This window comes from Galeopterus variegatus, unplaced genomic scaffold (assembly GCF_000696425.1).
Source record: "Galeopterus variegatus unplaced genomic scaffold, G_variegatus-3.0.2 Scaffold1805, whole genome shotgun sequence".
Lineage (NCBI taxonomy): Eukaryota > Metazoa > Chordata > Mammalia > Dermoptera > Cynocephalidae > Galeopterus > Galeopterus variegatus.
In genome coordinates this window covers 277045-292983 of record NW_007727916.1, presented here as the reverse complement: position 1 = coordinate 292983, position 15939 = coordinate 277045, and the positions used below count along the sequence as shown (strand labels likewise).

Here is a 15939-nt window from a genome sequence, read left to right as displayed (position 1 = left end):
TGTCCTTGACTATGTATGCTCTTGACCACCTGTCAAAAATAAACAAAAATCCTCTCAGGAGGAAAACAACATCATCCCAGGATTCAAACAGAAATAAAGAGGTATGTTAGGAGCCTAGACATCACAAACCAGAACCAATAGAAATAACAGATAATAAAAGACACTAAGAATTCTAGAGATTGAAATTAACAGGCCTGTCTTAGTCCATTCAAGTTGCTATAGCAAAATACCATAGACTGGGCAACTTATAAACAACAGAAATTTATTTCTCAAGGTTCCAGTAGCTGGAAAGTGCAAGATCAAGATGCTGGCAGATTTGGTGTCTTGTGCGGACCCACTTCCTGGCTCATAGATAGCTGTCTTCTCGCTCTGTCCTCACATGGTGGAAAGGGCAAGGGGTATGTCTCGGGCTCTTTTGTAAGGGCACTAATCCCACACGAGGGCTGTGCCCAAATGACCTAATCACCTCCCAAAGGTGCGACCTTCAAATCACCTAGGGAATTACGATTTCAACATATGAACATATGAATTTTGTGGGAAACACATATATTCACATCAAAGCAAGATCCAAGCTGAAAATAAAACAATGCACACTAATCTCAAGGAAATAAAAGTTAAGTTTGAAAATTTCAAAAGACACTAGGAACTATATTTTTAAAACGAATTATGATCAGGAAAGGTCATGCTGGGGGATTTCCTGGGGTGCTCAAAATGTTCTATTTTTTTCCTGGATGGTTATATTTCATTTATTTCATTATTCATTAAACTCTGGAAGTCATGCATTTAGGTTCTGAAGCACTAAAATGAGGTAGAGGATCATGGTTTAGCAGTAGTTAAGTAAAAATAAAAATCTAGGAGTATCTGCTGCTTTCCAGCCCTCATTTGACATGATTATGACAAAAACCACTTTCAAGGTATGGTAAGATGTTTTAAAGTCTACACTAGGGGCCAGTATTCTGTCCTGTTTAGATCATACTAGGAGAACTGTCTTAAATTCTGATCACTAAAGAGACTGACAAAGTGAAACGTGTAGCACAAAGGAAAAATGAGAAAACGAAAGTTTAGAAACCATGAAATATAAGGGACGGTTGAAAGAATTGGATCTGTTTGACTTGAAATAGGATCTAACTTTTTTGGTTTTATTTTATTTTTTTTTTTCCTTTTTGTCTTTTTTCGTGTCCGGCAACGGATCGCAACCCTCAGTGTCGCGCCAGTACCGGACTGGGACCGGCAATGGGATCGCAACCCTCGGTGCTGCGCCCACACCTCACTCAGCCAGTGAGCGGGAACCGGTCTGTATGTGGGATCCGAACCCTCAGCGGGAGCGCCACCGCACTCCCAAGCGGCGCACTGTAGCAGTGCGCCACCGGGCCGGCCCCTAAACTCTGTTTTATGAACTTTTCTGCATGGGTTATTTTGTAATTTTTAAAGGGCTTAAAAAACATGTAGAACACTACATTCTTGATACCTTACAAGAAAAATAAGTCCTGCCCTTATTTTTCAAATGAAACCTCCCTCACATCAGATGGAGTTTTATAAAAAGGAAATTACTTGATTTTTAAATATTTTTTAAACTTATAGAAAATTAATTAACAGCAAATGCTAAGAATTCTGTGTTAAATTTATTTTTTAAATTTACTTAATTTAAAATTTTAAAAATTACTGAAAACAGTTAACATATTATATATATATATTTTTCTTTTTGTCCTTGAGTACATCCTCAAGGAACATTAGGAACATATAGTCAAATTGTTGTGTCTTATGATGATTTCTTTCATTTTTTTTAACACTTCAGATATAATTCACATACCAGACAATTCACCCTTTCACAGTGTAAAATTCAGAAGCACAAAAAGAAAAAAAAGAAGTGTAAAATTCAGTGGTTTTTAGTATATTCACAATGCTGTACGACCATCACCATTAACTAATTCCAGAACATTTCATCACCTCAAAAAGAAAACCCATAACCATTAGCAGTCACTTCTCATCCCCCCTCCCCCCCGTCTCTGGCAACAACTAACTTAATTTGTCTCTACAGATTTGGCCTTTTCTGCAAATCATTCTGGAATCATACAATATGTGCCCTTTTGTGTCTGGCTTCTTTCACTTAGCATATTGTTTTTAAGGTTCATCCATGTTGTACCATGTATCAGTACTTCATCCCTTTTTTAAGGCTCAATAATATTCCATTTTATAGATATAACAGTTTTGTTTATCCACTGATAGACATTTGGGTGGTTTCCATATTTTAATTATATGAATAATGCTGCTAAGAACATTTGTGTACAGGTTTTTGTGTGGATACATGTTTTCAATTCTCTTATGTGCAGACTTAGGAGTGAAATTGCTGAGTTACGTGGTAATACTACATTTAAGTTTTTTTTTCCAAAATTGTGATGAGAACACATACCATAAAATTTACCATCTTAACTTTTTTTCACAGTACAGTTCAATAGTGTCAAGTATATTCACATTGTTGTGCAACCAATTTCCAGAACTTTTTCATCTTTCAAAACTGAAACGCTAAACCAATTGAACAACTACTCTACATATCCCCCTCCCCCAGCCCCTGGCAACCACCATTCTACTTTCTGTTTTTATGAGTTTGTCTGCTTTAAACACTCATTTAAGTGGATCATACATTGTCTTTTTGTGACTGGCTTATTTTACTTAGCATAATGTCCTCAAGGCTCAACTATATTACAGCATGAGGCATGATTCCCTTCTTTTTTAAGGCTGAATAATATTCCATTGCATGTGTATACCACATTTTGTTCATTCATCTTTCAGTGGGCATTTGGGTTGCTTCTACCTCTTGGCTATTGTGAATAGTGCTGCTGTGAACATGGGTGTGCACATATCTCTTCAAGATTCTACTTTCAATTCTTTTGGATATATACCCAGAAGCAGGATTGCTGGATGATGTGGTAATACTACATTTAACTTTGTTGAGGAACTGCTAAATTATTTTCCAAAGCAGCTGCAGCACTTTATATTCCCACTGTCAATGTAAGAGGGTTCCAATTTTTCCACATCCTTGCTAACACTTATTGTTTGTCTTTTTTATTATAGCCACCTTAATGAGTGTAAAGTGGTCAAATATTTTATTTATGCCCAAACCAGAACTTATTATAATTTTAATTTTATGGCTTTTTAATGGAAGCAAACTCATGAATATTACTTTTAAATTGTTTCTCCTAATTGGTTAATGGACATAAAGAACGATTACGTATTGCAATGATGAATAAACTAACTATCCTGATTTGACCACCACATATTGTACCCAACTACTGATAGTCAACTTTGTATCCCACAAATATGTATAATCAATTATGCTTCAATTAAAAAGAATGGGGGAACAGTGGTAGAAATGTCCCGAATTAGTCAATCAACTCCAGAAAATTTACCAAGAGCAGAGTATGCAATTATTGCTTAGGATTAAAATAAAAAGAGAAGATAATTCCTGCCTGGTAGGAGAATAAGCTTTTATAGAGCAATATTTCCAACAAGTTCAAGAAATAAATACTATTCAAATAATGAAGTGCAGCATGGGGTGACAGAGTGGGCACTGTGCAGAAGGGGCTGTAAAAATAAATAAATAAATAAATAAATATTGTTTCATTTATCTTGCTTTCCATTAACAAATTTTCATGACACAGTGACAATCTTCAAAAATTTTTAATAAATTTCACTTGTTGAAATTGACAAGAGTTAAATATATGTGTATACTAATCTGTGTATATACACACATCTATAAATATTTCTATATGTTACCATCTTTCCCTATATGAAGTCAAATATGAGTTCTTACTGATGTCTAACTTAATCCATTACCACATGGATCATCGTAGCCTCTTCCCCTTGCTGATCTGTAAGTTTCCACTCCAACAGTGAGAAACCTGGCTTCTACCATTCCTATCCATTAACTTAATTGTTCAGTTCCTGTATACATGTATAACAGTATCAGAATTGTTAACCCATACCAATGTGGAAAACACCTTTATCAACTAGTGTACAGTACTTATGTATAGTTTCTTCTGCCTTTAATCTATAAACTCCATTCATTTCCAATATTTATGTTAGCATATATTCCCCCTAAATTTACTTTTAAAAGCTGAAGATTGGGCCGGCCTGGTGGCGCACTGGAGAGTGCACCGCTTGGGAGCGCGGTGGCACTCCCGCCGAGGGTTCGGATCCCATGTGGAGACCGATTCCCGCTCACTGGCTGAGCGCGGTGCGGGCGCAACACCGAGGGTTGCGATCCCATTGCCAGTCCCTGGTACGGGCGTGACACCGAGGGTTGCGATCCCGTTACCGGTCAGTAAAAAAGACAAAAAGGGAAAAAAAAAAAGCTGAAGATATTAAAGATGATACACAAATGGCCGGAAAGCATATGAAAAGATGTTCAACATCACTAATCATTAGGGAAATGCAAATCAAAACCACAATGACAAACATAATAAAAAAAAAATTATTTTTTAATAAAAAACAAAAACAAAAAAGCCACAATGAGACATTATCTCACACTCATTAGGATGGCTACTACTAAAAGCAAACAACAAGTATTTGGCTATTCCCAAACAACAAGTGCTTGGCTACTACCAAAACAAACAACGAAAATAAAAAGTATTGGTGAGGATGTGGAAAAACTGGAACCTTTGTGCACTGCTGGTAGAAATGTAAAATTGTGCAACCACTAATGGAAAACAGTACGGCAATTCTTCAAAATATTAAAAATAGAATTACCCACTGCCTGTTTAGCTCACTTGGGAGAGCATGGTGCTGATAACATCAAGGTCAAGGGTTTAGGTCCCTATTCCAGCCAGCCAAAAAAAAAAAAGAATTACCATGTCATCCAGCAATCCCACTTCTGGGTATAAATCCAAAAGAACTGAAAGTAGAATCTCGAAGAGATATTTGCACACCCATGTTCACAGCAGCACTATTCACAATAGCCAAGAGGTAGAAGCAACCCAAATGCCCACTAAAAGATGAGTGGATAAGCAAAATGTGGTATATATATATATATACACAATGTTATATCATTCAGCCTTAAAAAAGAAGGGAATCTGCCGCATGTTATAATGTAGTTGAACCTTGAGGACAGACATTATGCTAAGTGAAGTAAACCAGTCCCAAAAAGACAAATAATGTATGATTCCTTTTATATGAGGTAAAGTAGATGAATTCATAGAAACTGAAAGTAGAATGGAATCAATTTATTTATTTAAAAGTAAAGAAGAAAATGGCCATATATTGATAGGTTACTATGGACTAGGTACAGCATTGGATGTTTGATCTGTATTCTCATCACATTCTCGTACTATAATCTTAGGTGGCTAAAGTGATGTAACTAATAAAGGGCAAGGCTGGATTTGAATATAGTCAGGTCAGTATAAATCTGTGAATGGCTCTCTTTCCTTACACCATGCTCCGACTCATACAGTAATAGGTTAAACAACTCAAAACCGTGAGAAAACACTAACACACACACACATACACACATAAGAGCAGTCCCCAGCAACTAAAAGGCAAGAATTTAAGAGCAAAGGAAAGGCTTCATTTTAATGCCTCATTCTTTGACATTCTTACTGTCAATATAAAATATATTATCCTACACAGGCATGTACTTCATATATATGTATGTGTGTGTGTGTGTGTGTGTGTGTGTGTACATATATATATATATGGGCTTTTGAATAGTGTTTTGAGGAGGTGATGAAGAATTAAAGAATTAAAAATTCAATGAATACTATCTGAAAAAAAACAAGCTAGGTTCCTATGGAAGTACTCTGCTACACATTAACAAACATCTTAACAATAAACTATAGTATCGGCATGATGTTACAGCCATGTGTTCTCAGAAGTGTTATATAAAGTATACTATGTAAGGGCTGGCCTGTGGCTCACTTGGGAGAGTGTGGTGGTGATGGCACCAGGGCCGCGGGTTCGGATCCCTATATAGGGATGGCTGGCTAGCTCACATGGGAGAGCGTGGTGCTGACAACACCACGTTAAGGGTTAAGATCCCCTTACCGGTCATCTTTAAAAAAAAAAAAAAAAAATATATATATATATATATATATATAGTATACTTTATATATATATATAAAGTATACTATACAAAGTACACTATATATAAAGATCTTGAACACATTTCTTTACCTACAAAATATGGCTAATAATACCTATTCTACAAGGTTATTTTGAAAATTAAGCAACAAAGCCCTAACAATTTTGCCTGGAAAACAGTCATTCCATTTTTTAAAGCCATAAAGAAATACATTCCTCAACTCTGTTTAGACCATAAAGGAAGAATAAATATTTAGACAATATATATAATTTTATTCTTGGTATTTCAATAATATTAACTTAGGTTCCCCTGATATCTGAGATATGATTCTATCATAATAGCAGCTGCCATTTATTAAGATCTTACTGTATAACAGACACCGTTCTAAACACTCTACATATGTAATGTTATTTACTAACTCACAACTGGTATTATCCCATTTGTCAAAGTGAGAAACAAGACTCAGCAAGACTAAATTGCTTTTCCAAGCTGGTAAATGATTGTGCTAGGATCTGAGCCCAGGTCTGTGTTCTGCTAAAGCCTGAGCTCATTACCACCAATGAGTAAGGGATCACGTTGATATTTATCAGCAACACCTTAGAATAAATTACATTATAGGTTAGAGTATCAATAAGAGAGTACTGAACACATGCTTTCACCTCCTACTATTCTTACACACCCTGTTTCTAATACTGTGGTTCTTGCTCCTTGGCCAAAGCCAATGCTAACTCATAGCCTCCAGGAGGTTTTTCCTATGTAAGCCCACAAAGTAAGTCATAATCATTATTGCATGGATTTAAAACAAGTTCCCATTTCCTCACTCCTGGCAATGAAATATCAAATGATCAAATGACCTATGCTCTCTGCAAACTTTTTCAATCAGAAGAGAGGAGGTAAAACACTAGTCTATGAAGTACTATAAGAGACTGAAATAATCTTGCTCTGCCATTAGACTGTAAAGGAGGAATTTGTCTATTTTCTGCTATATCCACACTCTGAGAATTAGTGCCTGGCACAAAGTAAAAGCTCAAGAAATATCTGCTGAATGAATGAATGGATACAAGTTCTCTCAAAAACTATGTTTTTGTCATGGAAGCACAGAAAATTAGTTATTAAAGATTGGAATGTAGGAGTGGCAGAAACTGAAGATAAGAATTCTTAAGTTCCTGCTATGAACTTCTTTCTTCCAGAGACTCTAAAAATCTATGCAGAGACAAGGAAAACATATATAACACTATCCTCTTAAAATTTCTACCTAGGGCCGGCCCGGTGGCGCACTGCTACAGTGCGCCGCTTGGGAGCGCGGCGGCGCTCCCGCCAAGGGTTCGGATCCCACATACAGACAGGTTCCCGCTCACTGGCTGAGCGAGGTGCGGGCGCAACACTGAGGGTTGCGATCCCGTTGCCGGTCTCGGTCCGGTACGGGCGCGACACTGAGGGTTGCGATCCGTTGCTGGACACGAAAAAAGACAAAAAAAAAATTTCTACCTAAGCACCAACATAGGATATAGGGTTTCCAATAACTACTTTTAATTTTGTTCTCTGTAATAGTCTGTGATATTTAGAGACATGCAACCGAAGCCATATTTGTTTCATTTCAGTCATACTGTAAGATTTTAAAATACAGCTAAGCTCCCAGTATAAGACTTACCAATTCCACCTTCCCAGTGTCACTTACCATGAAATGAATCTCTTCTTAAGCAGAGCTTACACAGATGAAACTTAATACTAATGTGCACAGAGCCTTAGAATTTGAGAACTATCCCATAAATTATTTCATATCAAAACTGTGCTGTGAGGTAAGTATCTCTGTTTACCCAATTTACTGACAAAGAACTAATACTCAGATTAACTTGCCTAAAGTCATACAGGTTCATACATAGTGCAGGCAGGACACAAACCTAAGTTGTCTGGCCAAAAGTTCTGTTTGCCCACGTATTTGTCCATCTGTAAAATTGTAAGCTACTAACTAGCAGATTCTGTCTAAATCACCTAGTACATTAATACTTAATACCAAGGACAGATACACATTTAATGCTTATTGATAATGATAACATTAAGGCAGTTTATCATTGCTACCAACCACTTTTAAAAATATTGTTCCACTATGGCCTTCTTTTATGTTCTGCTGATAAATGAAAAGCAAAATCCCCTTACATTAGGTTCTGAAGACTGCCTCAGTAGAAAATAAGTAGGATGAAAATAGTGGCAAAAAATAACCCATTACTAGAAAGTTCTAATGCTGAGACTGTCCAAGATAATTAATGACTCACAAAAGCAAAAAGGAAGATTTACCTTTAACTTAAGAGATTCTCCAAGTAATGTTCCCTTATAATCTGTTGTATAGGTCCAATCGTATGGTTTAATAACCTCTTTGGAGTGTTCGCCCTCCGTCCTCAAATACCAAAATGAGAAGTGTCAGATTCAGTGATGCAGAATATAATTATCTGTATTCATATATCACACCCAATTAGATGCTACAAATAAAATATCCTACAAAATATACATATACTTGTCAAATTCACTACTACAAGATCTTTCTTACTGGTTTTTTGCACACTTATTTTTATTTAATTTGTCACGTGCTGATGCAGTCTTTCCAAATAGTCTGTACACTGCTTGAGGACATGATCTAAAGGCTTGTATTTCTTTGTATCATCCGAGGTACCTAGTACATAATAGGCACAAAGTAAATAATTGCTGATTTGATTATCAAAGAAAATACATTTTTTTTCTTAATTTCAATGTTCCTCAAATATTCAATGCAAATCATAAGTAAACATTTTTTTAAACAGGAACATTCAAGTACCATGTACCGCCTCTTCACTAAGAAACACTGAGGCTTGAAAAAGTAAACCCTGGGCCTGCCCGGTGGCGCACTGGAGAGTGCGCCGCTTGGGAGCGTGGTGGCGCTCCCGCTGAGGGTTCGGATCCCATGTGGAGACCGGTTCCCGCTCACTGGCTGAGCGCGGTGCGGGCACAACACCGAGGGTTACGATCTCGTTGCCGGTCCCCGGTACGGGCGCGACACCGAGGGTTGCGATCCCGTTACTGGTCAGTAAAAAAGACAAAAAGGAAAAAAAAAAAAAAGTAAACCCTACGTAGCTCAGCTCAATTGTAATTCAATATAACTCAACAAGTATTCAAATAGTGGGGTAATTAAACTACATTTTTTTATGACTAAGAAAAATGAATTCTATAATGATCCAACTATCAAGTTGAATAATAACATTGGTCCTTCATTCTAACAGAACACATATATACCATTAATGAACACTTCTTTCAACTCTTTTCTTTTTTGTTTAACCCATAACTGCACAGAGTCTCACCTGCTTTCCTGCCATTCTTCAGCACAAGCTACTTTAAGCATTCCTTGGTAGTTGTTCACACATCTTAAGGCATCTGTAGCATTGAACTCAATCCCAAAGCCAGAGCCATGCTGGATTCTTAAAACATTGTCTCCAAACATCATTTCAGGGAGCGACGGCATATGCAATTCATCAGCTAACCTAGACATAACCAAAAGTTAGGTGAGATTATTTTATATCACTGTTGGCACTTTTGCTTCCTTTTCATCCCAACAGAGTTCTTCCTACATTAGTGAATGAGTTAAAGTATGATTTTAAAGTAATATATTTGTAAAATCTATAAAATGCTTTCATCAATCCATTCTTTCATCATTATATCTTTATGGCACTATACTAGGTAGTGGACCAAATAAGACAGATAAACAAATATACAAATATACACATAACATAATATCAGCTAGTGATAAGTGATGTGTGAAAAAACAAAGCAAGGTCATTGGGGTGGGAGACTATTTTGGGTAGGATGATCAGAGAACACTTCTGAAATAGTGAAATTCGAGACTCAAAAATACCCTCTGAGCTAAGAAAGGTTCAGAGAGTTTAGGTGGCCAACTCAAGATCACAGAGCTAGTAAGTGGTAACACCAGGCCTTTTTCTAATATTATTAGACTACTTTATATACACTTGGACCTCATTTGGCCAGCCTCATTAGAGAAGAAAGTTACATGAGACATAGTGAAAAGCAAGGATCACAAATTATTAATCTACAGATGTGTTTTGATTGGCCTAGACAATATATATATATATTTTTTTTTTTTTTCCTTTTTGTCTTTTTTCATGACCGGCAACGGATCGCAACCCTCAGTGTCGCGCCCGTACCGGACCAGGACCGGCAATGGGATTGCAACCCTCGGTGTTGCGCCCACACCTCGCTCAGCCAGTGAGCGGCCAGTCTGCATGTGGGATCCGAACCCTTGGCGGGAGAGCCGCCGCGCTCCCAAGCAGCGCACTGTAGCAGTGCGCCACCGGGCCGACCCAATATATTTTTTTTAATATTTAAAATAGTTGCCAACAACTATTGAGAGATAGTTGCCAATATAAATTGAAAGATTTTATAAAACCTGGACTTGTGTTTCTCTTAAAAATAAAAAGTTAAAGTTACACCTGGCAACTTTGGACCTGCACTGCCACATGACACACATTGGCTGGAGTTCAGTAGAGGTTACCCCCTCTTAAGTGGGGCATGGGCTCACCAGTTCATCAGTCCCCTCGGCCCTTTAGAATGTTGAGTTTATAAGCCCTGTTACAAAGTTTTTTAAGTGGTAGCTAGTTACTCACTTCTAAAAAAAGTAGTTATATGTATAAACTGCCATGCTTTATGACCCCATCATCTTGGTCACAATAGGACTTTCAATTTAGGGTTGAAAATTTAGCATCTCAACCAAAGGCAATTATCTACGGGCTAGCCAGAATCCCCGAATCTTAGCCTGGTAACTCTGCCTAACATGATTATTCTGAATTGAATAATGACCAATTAATTCATTACGATTCTCTTTTCAGAAATCTGAAGGACAGACAAATGAAGCACAAGTCAACAAACATAGCATAAAACAGAAGCCATGAAGCAGAGAGGAGGGAAGAGTAAAGCTGTTCAGTAACAATAAGGGAAGCAGACAGCAAAGGAAAGACTGAGAAATAACAGTAACAAGAAGAGACGTCTATGGTTTTGGAGTCCACAAAATCTGCTGCTCCATTTCTGAGATTTTTCCTATGTTTAATTATTTCTTCATGTAGTATTTAATTCTCTTTACTTCAGGCAACCTGGGTCTCCATTCCTTGGAACCTGAAAGCATAACTAACACAGAAGTTTCCATGCAAGTTTATTTTCCAGTTACCTTATGTACCAAATTTATTTTATAGACTTTGGAAACTTTTCAAAATGTTTTACAGACTTTTCTGTCTTTTTTTTTTTAAGGCATATGAAACTATTTATTGATCTGTTCTCCAGTACTTACAATAAAGTAAACAATATACAGTTGGATAACATTCTAATTACTATGAAGTTACTGTTGTCCTGGCTTCTGCTGAACCAGTAACCCAAATACTAAAAAGACTGAGCCTACATGGAAGGAATGAGTTGAAGTAAAGAAAAATCATCAATAGCTTAGATTACAAAAATTTGTTCACCCAATTATGCCCGCATATCCTAAAGTGCCCAACACCTCTAACCATCTGATTAAGTTTATATAAGCCAAGGTATTCCATGAATCATGAACTTTAGTCAATACAGCAGAGGGATTTCAACATTTTGTAAAGGAATGACTTATTAGAGGAATCTTCAAATGTCTGTTTAACTAAGTCTTGCTTGGCTAATTAAAACACACAGGATTTGTCTAGTTTCCTCACCTGGATGGGGAAGTTGTTGGTAGTGGTAAAAAGGAATTCTGCAAATAAACTATTGCATTTATATGACTACAGATATACATATGGATTCTGATATGGTTGCTTTAAAATTATCCAATTTAAGCTTCTGACTTTTCTGTGTTCTTAAGCAAAAAATACAAAATGCTATTTTACCTTTTCTTGATGATCAGAGACCATCACACTTAAAAATTATGTAAGACAATGTCCTCAAGTTCAATTAAGTGTGTGTGCCTCTAGCTCTGGAATGCCCCCGAAGCACCCTCAATTCTTTTCATTTGGCTTCTAATCTATTACAGGGTGGAAAACCAAACAAGTACACTTCTTAAAATTACATAATGAATAGAAAGAGAATATGAAAAATAAGAATTCACTTATTAGGGCAAAGGGACTATCGAGAACTTCTTCCTTACACTTCCAATATGAATTTATAAAGTACAATAAAGTCAAAAGTTTATGTTCTGAGTGAAGTTCTAAGAGATGCTGAATAAAGCACAGAATTTTAGTATAAGTGCTCTATGACAGCTACTCCAGAGACCAGAAGCCTTTCTTTTCCTTTTTCTTTTTTAAGACTTCCGAATTTTTGAACAGCTATAATTGTTAGGTAAGGTAAAATAATACTACATTGAAGAATATATTCTTATATAACGTCAACAAAGGATCCATGTATATCCCAAGTCCACAATTACCCTCTTTCTAATCGCTTTAAATTTATTTCCAATTAGACACATCAAACAGGTCTGTGCAAATTAATATTAAAAACAAATAAGCAAAAAGTCCTGTGTGAATGGGGCCAGCCCATGGCTCACTCAGGGGAGTGTGGTGCTGACAACGCCAGGGCCACGAGTTCAGATCCCATATAGGGATGGCTGGTTAGCTCACTTGGGAGAGTGTGGTGCTGACAACACCAAGTCAAGGGTTAAGATCCCCTTACCAGTCATCTTTTTAAAAAAAAAAAAAATCCTGTGTGACTAAATTAAACTATTTAGGTTTAATTTATGATTTATTTATTTAAATTATGGAGCTTAACACCCTTTCATGACTCTCCACTCTTCCCTGGTCACTCCCTCTGCCTGAATCTTAAAATCCAAGTCCTCCCTAGGGTTCTATCTTATGACCTTTTCTTTTTTTTCTGGATGACTTCTATATGATCTTAATTCACTCCCAAGGCTCCAGGTACCAACTATAACCTGATGATTCCTAAACCTAAACCCACAGATGTCATCTTTTTTGAGCTCCAAGGTAAATATATCCAAATGCTTACTGAACATCTCCACTTTATGGCCCACACACACCTCATATTTCAACAAACTAAACTCATACTCTATCCAACGCCCAGCCCCCAATCTTCTCCTCCTTCTCTGCTTCTCACCTTGTTCATTGGCAATGCTATACATACAACAGCCCCAGCCAGAAATCAATTGTGCCATCAATATAGATTCTTCCAGGCCGGCCCGTGGCTCACTTGGTAGAGTGCGGTGCTGATAACACCAAGGCCACGGGTTCAGATCCTATATAGGGATGGCCGGTTTGCTCACTGGCTGAGCGTGGTGCTGAAAACACCAAGTCAAGGGTTAAGATCCCCTTACTGGTCATCTTTAAAATATATATATATATATATATATATATATTCTTCCTTTTTCTTTCTCCTATCAATTCGCCCCCAAACCCGGGGACTTAATCTTCTAAAACCTCTCCTTTCCTCTCTCCCTTCCTAACTGGTCTTCTTGTCAGCCCTCTAGCCCTCCAATCCATCTTCCACATCCAAAGTAATTTTTCCAGAGTGTATATCTGATAATGTAGCTCCACGGGATAGCATTGCACTCAGCGATTGTCAGATAAAACTCAAAATTCCTTAGCCTAGAATAAAAATCCCCTCAGTATCTCGACTCTCCTGGGGCTCGCCCCTCATTTCTCACTCCTCCTCCTCTGGTACCTCATGCTCCAATCACAAGACAGCAGCAGTTCTTCGAATACATCACAGCTCTCACTCTCCCCGACCTTCCAGCCTTACCCGCATCCCCCGACCAGCCCAGCCCCCAAATTCTGTCAAGATTCAGTTCAGGCATCACAACGCATCACATCTCACTCTTCCTAGCCTGCTGGCTTTACACATGCACCCACCACCCAGACTTTATTAAAGATTCAGTTCGGGCATCCCAATTTCCCGGATGTGCTGTCTCCCCTAAAAGTTCTCAAATCACCCCGTGTACATGTGTTCATCATAAATAGTTATCCACACTGTAATATAAACGTCCACCCATCTCTTTCACGAGACTGATTCCCTGAGGCGCAGGTTGTCTTTCATGTACCGTATCTCAAGTGCCTGGCTCAGCACCTGACAAGCTAAAACATGAACATATGTATCACCCCGTCGGCCCCCAAGAAAACAAGTCACAGCCACCCAGAAAGAAAGGTGGCGCAGGCTGGGGCAGGAAGAGATGTTTAGCGAGGGGAAAGTCCACCACAACAGTCACGCTCTACCCAAAGCCAGGCGGAGTGACAGTTTCACGAAGGCAGCGCCTGGCGAATCTCGACCAAAGGTGGAGAGATGGTGATGGCATTATTTACTAAGGCTGTCAAGCAAAGGTCTGAGCTTTGACTGAGCTTCCGCCACAGGGGAAAGGGGAGGGGCCGCACGGAGTTCGCCCAGCCTCCCGCCTTGGCCCTGCAACCCGGCCCGCGCCCGGACCCCGCGCTCCGGGGCCTCACCTCTCCACATCCGCTGACTTCATGATGTGGGTCTTGGCCGCCGTCAGCTTCCAGGGCCCGAAGGAGAAGTCCTGGTGGCTGCTCTGGAAACCGTGGATCATCATGGCCGAGGAAGGGCCTGAGGGCACCACACGGAACAATCTGCAGCGGGAGCGGCGGCGGCGGCGGACACCGTTTCCTCCGCCTCCCTCCGGCCCAGCCCCCTCAGCTTCCGAGCCGTTACCATGCCCGGCCCCGCCACGCCACGCCCCCTAATGGCCGACCGGACGCGGGCCCGCCTTCTTCTCCACCCCTTCGGGTTTTGTTTCCGGTATCAGGTGCTAATATTGCGTGACCCACCTCTTACGTTACGACGCACCGGAAAAAAGGAAAGGGAGGAAAACGCCAAGGGGCGGGGCTTCGGGTGCAGGGGGTGTGGTCAGGGACGCACCTCCCTCCTGAACTCATTGGGTGACGTCACCGCACCCAATGAGAATTTTATTTTATTTTATTTTTTATTTATTTATTTTTTTGTCTTTTTTTCCGTGTCCGGCAACGGATCGCAACCCTCAGTGTCGCCCCCGCACCGGACCGGGGACCGGCAACGGGACTGCAACCCTCGGTGTCGCTCCCGCGCCTCGCTCAGCCAGTGAGCGGGAACCGGTCTGTATGTGGGATCCGAACCCTCGGGTTGGGAAGCCTGTTCCAACGTGATGCTTACAGACCTCTGAAAGCAGTGTATTAAGTCGTGTGTTAGTGAATCCTTGTGGAGAGAAAATGCTCACCATATTTCTGAGGCCAAAAATAAAGTAATCCTGTAGAGTTTAGCAGATCCAGCACCAGCATGATTTAGAAGTGGCCATCTAGCCACTAGTGACTAAGACAGACTTCCATCAAAAATTTCATCCTTCAGATATTTCAAGAAACTGCACGGTCTAGCTGCTACGTAGGCATGGTCTAGGCTACCGGCATAACTGGAGACCTGGTACTAAATCCACTTTTGCAACGCTGTTTGGGCTAACCACTTACCTTATGATTTTAGGCTTAAATTGACTCAAAGATGAGTTGGTTTTATGTTAGGCCCTCTCCCAAATCTGTCCTTCCAGGCGTAATTCCAACAGCTCTCTCTCAACTCTTCCCACCTGCACTCAGCCCTACTTCTGAGCCCTTACTCTTGCTGTTCTATCTGCGTGTCCTGTTTAAAACGTGTTGTGTTTCAGATTCGATCTGGTAACCTTTTAAAAATATAGATTCTCCAGACCCTGTGGCTTTTGACCCCGTGCCTTGCACTGGCTTGGATCAATCTGCCTTGCATTGATACATCTCTTTGAAAGGCTTTTTCCAAACTCTGAAGCTGGATTTAATAACCCTCCTGTGAGCCAACATGCTGATTTAAGTCACCTTCACTTATTCCAGTTATTACTGTCCATTGATCCAAATGAGTGT

The 15939-nt window shown here is 39.3% G+C and overlaps 1 protein-coding gene across 1 annotated transcript in view; it reads right to left on the bottom strand.

Annotated features, from left to right (window-relative positions):
- The window catches only part of TIPRL (TOR signaling pathway regulator), a 28611-nt gene extending 13896 nt beyond the window's left edge, over positions 1 to 14715 (bottom strand). The window contains exons 1-3 of the mRNA XM_008579085.1: positions 14515 to 14715; positions 9403 to 9582; positions 8369 to 8468 (exon numbers count right to left, since the gene is read on the bottom strand). Coding sequence (XP_008577307.1) covers positions 8369 to 8468; positions 9403 to 9582; positions 14515 to 14618 — 384 coding nt within the window. The 5' untranslated portion in view covers positions 14619 to 14715. The remainder of the gene's footprint in view (positions 1 to 8368; positions 8469 to 9402; positions 9583 to 14514) is intronic.
- Between the last annotated feature and the right edge of the window lie 1224 nt (positions 14716 to 15939).